This window comes from Mustela erminea, chromosome 9 (genome assembly GCF_009829155.1).
Source record: "Mustela erminea isolate mMusErm1 chromosome 9, mMusErm1.Pri, whole genome shotgun sequence".
Lineage (NCBI taxonomy): Eukaryota > Metazoa > Chordata > Mammalia > Carnivora > Mustelidae > Mustela > Mustela erminea.
In genome coordinates this window covers 17,207,734-17,214,315 of record NC_045622.1, presented here as the reverse complement: position 1 = coordinate 17,214,315, position 6,582 = coordinate 17,207,734, and the positions used below count along the sequence as shown (strand labels likewise).

At 48.0% G+C, this 6,582-nt stretch overlaps 1 protein-coding gene and 1 long non-coding RNA gene across 3 annotated transcripts in view; both read right to left on the bottom strand.

Moving 5' to 3' along the window:
- Nucleotides 1-352: 352 nt before the first annotated feature.
- LOC116599333 lies at nt 353-3,620 on the bottom strand. The gene is made up of 2 exons (XR_004289314.1): nt 1,714-3,620; nt 353-1,216 (listed from the first exon to the last, which is right to left on the bottom strand). It is a non-coding gene; the product is annotated as an uncharacterized LOC116599333 (long non-coding RNA).
- A 113-nt stretch (nt 3,621-3,733) lies between these two features.
- Nucleotides 3,734-6,582, bottom strand: part of SORL1 (sortilin related receptor 1) — a 147,599-nt gene continuing 144,750 nt past the window's right edge. Inside the window, exons 47-48 of one of the 2 annotated variants that reach the window (XM_032359124.1) lie at nt 6,112-6,327; nt 3,734-4,779 (exon numbers count right to left, since the gene is read on the bottom strand). In XM_032359124.1, the coding sequence (XP_032215015.1) occupies nt 4,712-4,779; nt 6,112-6,327 (284 nt within the window). In that variant the 3' untranslated portion in view covers nt 3,734-4,711. The remainder of the gene's footprint in view (nt 4,780-6,111; nt 6,328-6,582) is intronic. The other variant, XM_032359125.1, reaches the window with a different exon arrangement.

The window sequence follows — 6,582 nt, the reverse complement described above, 5'->3', positions numbered from 1 at the left end:
GCAGCACGCCGCTTGCTTCACGACTGCAGCCCAGGGACACCTCCTCAAATTGCTCTCTGACACACAGAGTATCACACCGCAGTGCTTTCTTCTGCCCTTGGAGCAAACGGTGCCTCCGTTTGTGATGACAGCTTTCAGGGGGCCACTGCTCCTTCAGGATAATTCTATTTACCCCACAACAGCCGCCCTGACATCTCCCTGGCCCTCAGACAACACCCAGGCACCGTGCGCGTCGAGGATCCGCTGTCTGAGACCACCCTGTCAATAACAGAATTGTTCCAGGTCTCAGGGTGGCCTCATCTACAGAAGCAGCCTCCTTCTAGAACCAGCAAATTGGAGGGTGTTCGGAGACTGTATTAACCATCTTTATTGCACTCAAAAGAACTCGAGACACAGGAAGAGAGAGTGGATTTTCATAGAGGTGTTTCCTTGACCCAGTTACATTTTTATTCAGTGAAAAAAGTTGACATTGAGACAAAAATTATCATAAAATTGTGCAACAATATAGTAAAATCTTCAGCAGAAACAGGTGATTTGGAAACGTATCAAGGCAATTGAAATCATAAACGCCTAATTTCACTTTGGAGAGAAACAAGTATACAGTGTTTCACTTTAAATAAGAGCAGAGTAGGCCTTTATTTTGCTGCCAATACTTGGATTTTGCCTAAAGTTTCTAGCAATTCGTAACAAGAGTCTTTACAGGAGAAATGACACGGGATATCTGAGAATAATGTTCCACTTCGGCACTCGTACTTTCTTCCATTGGCGTTAACACACATGAAACAAATACCAGTCTCCGGTTACTTGGCTCTGAGGATTTAATTCCTAATATGGCTGCTCAAAATCAGTGGGCAGAAACATACATGCAACCCGTCCTCCCTCAGCCCACGTCCGATGGAGGTTCCCATTCTGAGAACGAGCTCATTGCCCATGTACCCAACTACCCATACCTCCTGCTCTCTATTCCATATCTCAGTCTTGCATAGAAAGTAGTCTATATAAACTTAATGCACTGGCTTTTATTACACAAAAATTGTACCTGAAAGGCAGCACACACTCCAGTTAATAAAAATAACAAACTAGGAATGTCAAGAGACAATCCCAACAAAGTGGAAGATTCTGCACAAAGTTTCAAGAGTCAATTCTGAAAATCAATATGGAGATGGTATTCGGTTGACTTATCTCCCAGAACCCTTCTCTGAGGGGTCTCCCAGCTCTGTCGAAGGAAGAGAAGAAATCTTCTCGGGGAGGCACCATGCCCCCCTTAGTAGGGAAGTGACCAACCAAACCTAACTAGATGAGGTTTCTGCCCTTAACGAAGCAGTGGGACCATAATCTTACAAGATGGAGGGACCGCTGGGTGGATATTTGAAGACAGGATTCTCCAAGGGGAAGTGGACGATTATCTCTAAGAGCGTCACCACACCACCGCTCTCCCCAGGTCCCTCTAAGACAGCCACTGTGTGAGAAGGGGTACATTCCTTAAACGGCTACAGCTTAGTTTAACCTAGGAGGCCAGGATGCCGGGCAGGAGCAATGGCGCAGTGTGTCCCACACCTGTCCCACAAATGCCCCAGATAGATGCTCCGCCCTGAGCAGAGATGGAACCCCAGGAACCTCTCTTCCCAAAGTCCAAAGTTTCAACCAGTGACCCAGCATCATAACCTTGTACCCAGCAGGCCAGGGCAGCCAGCAGTTCCTGGAGCATCTCACCTGTCTGGAGAGGTCTGCATAGACGTGGCTCCTCCCTCGACTCCTCCTCGGAATCTGACTCTGTCATTTCACCTGCCTGGACCCGGGTCTCACAAGGCTCGAGGTCGAGGGGTGTTTAGGACATAAAGGGGCAAGATCAGCCTCCAGAGAAAATCTGGACATAATCCCCCTGGCCTGCCAAATATTAGTGGTCCGTTAGTGGTCCACCGTGGCCCATGTGGATATGGGCTTCTGACATTCAAATGTGCGCTGGGGGAGAATAAAACCTTTACCCTGTACAATGTGAACTTTCGAGGTGGCATCTCCAAGGAGGTACGAAAAAGCCCCTTCTTCACAAACAGGGGCTCCGCCTGGTCACAGTGAAGACAATTACCTGGTCACTTCCAAAGGCCACACATACTTTTTGTTCCCCTCTCCTATGGCCACTCCCACCTCTGGACTCTCGCAGACAGCACACGTACACCGAAACCCCACAAAGCTATGCAGAGGGAAGGAAGAGTGCGTGCTTGAAAAGTTCATAAAAATATACAATTTACACGTAGCTGCGTCTACCTAGCTTAGTCTTCAGAAACTCAGCTCTTCTGTGTATATAAAATACTCTAGCCCTAAAAGGCTGCTTTGTCTCAAACAGCACAGTGGCGTTCTCCGAGGAGAGGGGTGACGGTCAGTCTATACAGTACTGTGCACTAAGCGCTGGAGGCACGAGGAACAGGAACTGGGTGCTCAGACGGGTCTCCGGTCGCCGACTGGACACACAGGCTCTGTAGAAAGGCTTGCCTGCGGAGCCACGGAGAAGCACGTCTCAGAGCCTTTGAGATCAGCTTTTACAAATGCCAACGAGAAGTTGGCAGAAGAAGAAAATATACTTTCTAGTGGTCCGATTAAGATAAGGTAAGACAAGATAAAGCCAAAGAAACTCCATTCTTTACGAAACTCACAAAGGAAAGGGAGGCGGAGAAGTGGGGAGAAAGGCCGGGAAGAAGCTCCTCGTGACCACCGCTTGTTAGAATACAACGGAGCCTCACCCACACGACCTAACTCCATGTCTACAGTTGAAAATACTCCTCATTCAAAATATATGTGTGTGTGTGTGTGTGTGTGTGTGTGTGTGTGTGTGTGTATATATATATATAAATTAAACTTCTTAAAACTAAAAAATTTAATTGGCTCTTTGTTTTCCAGACAGTCACTAGATAGAACAAAACTATATTCTTGCCCAAGAATGATACTTTTGGTTAAAAGAAAGCAAATACTTGTGAGAAGGTGACGCGGCACACCTCGGAGGACACGGGGTCTTTACGAAGCTTGCATATAAAGGACACATATTCAGAAACATGATTTTGGGACATCCCCGAACTCCCTGTTTCTCAGCTGAGAAGTTCTCTCCAGTGGGGCTCCTCCGGCAGGAATCACCAGGGCGCTGGACGTCGGTGTCTAGGGCGGGCGTTGGTCTGCGATGGGACTCCACGGACCTAGCAAGTGGCCATGAGGTGAATACCCGGGTGGTGTTTAAAGGCATAAGGAATAAAAGCTCAGCTTGTTTTACAGAGCAAGTAAGCTCTAGCATTGCTGTGACTCTTAATTAGATGGAATGGTCTCAAGTGCATCCATCTCCTGTATCTCTGTCGGAGCGAACAACATCCTTTCAACTGGGCAGGGGTGCGGGGAAGGAGGTGAAAGGAAAGAAAAGAAAAAGAAAAAAAAAAAAGAGAGAGAAGGCACTGACCCAATTCAAAATGACTGCATATATCAGGGACAGAGTTTTAAAGATAGTAAGTGGCCACCTGAACATAAATATGAAACTTTACATTTGAGGGGCGCCTGGGTGGCTCAGTCAGTGAAGCATCTGTCTTCGGCTCAGGCCATGATCTCAGGGTTCTGGGATCGAGCCCTGCATGGGGCTCTCTGCTCAGTGGGGAGTCTGCTTCTCCCTCTCCTGCTTCCCATGCTTATACTCTGACTTGCTCTAATTAAAAAAAAAAAAAAAAAACTTAAAAAAAACAAACAAACAACAACAAAAAACACTTTACATTCCAGATTCTTCAGTGGTAAGGAAAAACAAGATATCAGCAAAGGACAAATTAGGTACTCTTATCTACCAGTGTATCTCTCATGGCCCAGACCTAGCACTCTCCCACGAGCAGTCATTTGTTGCAATGACCACAACACCAGTGTATAATAAAGCAGTGTTCTCAGCTTGCAGCGTGGAGAGCTACGTCTTGTGCAGAGGCGTAGACGGTAAGATTCCAGCGGTGAACGTAAGAGAAGAAGCCGTTGCTTGCAGGGCTCTCGGAGCCACAGCTCTGTCTAACTGAAACCGAGCAATGATTCAATGTGCTCTCCTGCCCGATACCATTACATGACACACAAGTGAATAAAAACGGACTGTTTCCGGAATGGCAACAAAACTGCTTCTGTTCCCCACCCCTCGACCCTACAACCCCTCATAACGTGCGGAGTCGACGACCACGAAAGCCTTGCCTTATATAGAGTCCGAATAAATTAACAAAAGTACAGAAAAGAACCTTTCCCCACTATACACACAAACTCTTTCCTATAAACAAAATCCAAACAAAATTTAAAATTTGAGCACACTTTCAATGGCGGGGGGAGGGGAGGGGGTGGGAGAGATGCCACCCATCACCCTCTCTCAACGTTTTTATTAAATACATTTCTGTGTCTTAGAAAAATAAAAAGAACGGCCAATTTATTGACTCAAAATTATCTCACAGACTTAAAAGCATGCCCAGCAAGCACAGCCCTGTAAGACTACATTAATATGAAATCAGAGCAATTTGGTTACTAAAATCAACCTGGTTTGAAGTTCACAGCTGATTACTAGAAAGTTTATTCATTCCTTTCTTTCCTTTTTTGTTTTTGTTTTTGGCCGATATAAAAATAACGTATTGCAACTCAAAGTGCATCTTTTAAAATAAACCATCAACTATCTTTATCAAATAAAATATTTACACCATTTGGTTTCTAGTGAGGAGAGCTTTCAGGCTATCACCATGGGGACGTCGTCTGAAAATCCTGTTATCATAGGGGCATCTTCATCGTCCTCCCCTAAAGGCAAAAGAGTCAGTCCGTGGTGAGTTCCATCGCATCTGCATCAGACCCCAACTCCCACCGCTCTGCCCTGACCACTCCCAACACCACCAGCCTGGAAAATCGGGACCACAGCCCACCAGGTGCAGTAGCCAAAGCCAAATCCCAGCTCAGCTCCCCGCCGACACGCTTGGGTCACCTTCTCCCCCATCAACGGGTAGCCAAGCTTATTTTAATGGTAGCTTGAACTTGACCAAATAAAGAAAGTCAACCTCTTAGGAGGGGGAATCTCAAGACCTACCCAAAAGTCCAGAGGGCAATTTAGCTTCACTAATTTGAATGATCCACAGCCGATGTTAACAGTGAAACCTCATAATCTGCTTCTTCCTCTGAACCCTCACTGCTCTGAGGGTAGGGATCTTAGAGGGGCGAAGAATGTCCCGCTGTGGCCCCTAATCCAATCCTGTGCAACTAAGCTGTGATCCACATTCAGTGATCACTGTGTGGTACCACCAAGGGTCCAACACCTTTTGCCTCCAGGAACGGAAGCAAAGAATGCAGCCCATTCATGCAAGGCAGCCCAAATACTTGTACGAAGCAACACAGGAAACTGAGAAGAGGGAGCAAAGCTAATATCAAATGATCAGTGGGCGGAGAATATACAAGTACTTCCCAAAGAAAAAAGATTATAACTGGTTTCCAGAAAAAAATAGGTACGTGAAATCACATTCGGGGAAGACCCCCGAAACACACCTAATTTACCATATTAAGCAATCTACTAGCTCTATTGGCTTTTAGAATCTGAGCATGCAGACATCTTAAAAGGGCTACTTCTTTCTTTTTCCCATACCATGCTGTGGATACGGGAAAGAAGAATGGCCGGGGAGGTTTGACCAGCTGTATCAGAAAGACAGAGAGCCAGATGGAAAGGGCCTCTTTGGACAGAAGTCATGTGGGCAAGCATGACATCTCCTCTTGACTAGGCTCTCCCAAGATGTCAGACCTCCAGGTCCATGAAGGATGAGAGGGCTTGGACATTCTGGGAAACCTGGGAGTCTCCCAAGCCCCGGGCCCTCCTATCCTTCCTACACAAGGCAAGCTCCTCCCACTTCTTCCACAAAACCACTCCAGCTCTGGGGCCAGGACCACACTGCTGAAGGGAGTACCAATATTTGAACAGAGAAGCAAGTTCCAAGCTAAGGGCTCCAAAGGGTTTAACTTAAAGTAAAGCAGTGAGATCATTGGTTAACGAACCCCTCCTAAGTGTCCCAAGACAAGCCTAACCCACGCATCTCCTAACCAAGGACCTGGCTTTGGAGGAAGCCCGGGGTGGGGGGGGGGCTCACTCACCCAGGTCGTCCCCCGAGGAGAAGATGGCCGAGCCCAGCCTGGAGCTGTAGTGGCTGTTGGCGAAGGCGGTGAAGCTGCTCTGCAGCCTCCTGTGCTTCGTGTACAGGACGGCAAAGCCCACGCCCAGGCTCAGCAGGACCAGGAACAAGATGGGCACCGCCACGGCGGCAACGTCAGTGGATCTGGCGGCCTGAGACGCCGACGCGCCCCCACCTGCCGGGGCAAGATGCCACCGGATTAGCCTCTGACGTCAGGGAGGGGTTTGGGGGGGGCGATGAGGCAACCCAACCCCCTCCCCACTCCCCACCAACACCACCAGCACCAAATCACTAGGAGCCGGCAAACAGTGAGCCGAGCCGCCGTTCCTGCACCTGACGCCTGTTTCCCGATGCCTCGCCACGAGCTGACAGCCCACGGGCCTGGGGCATGCAAATACGGTAATTACATTAGCCTCCTAATCACGGCCTTGTT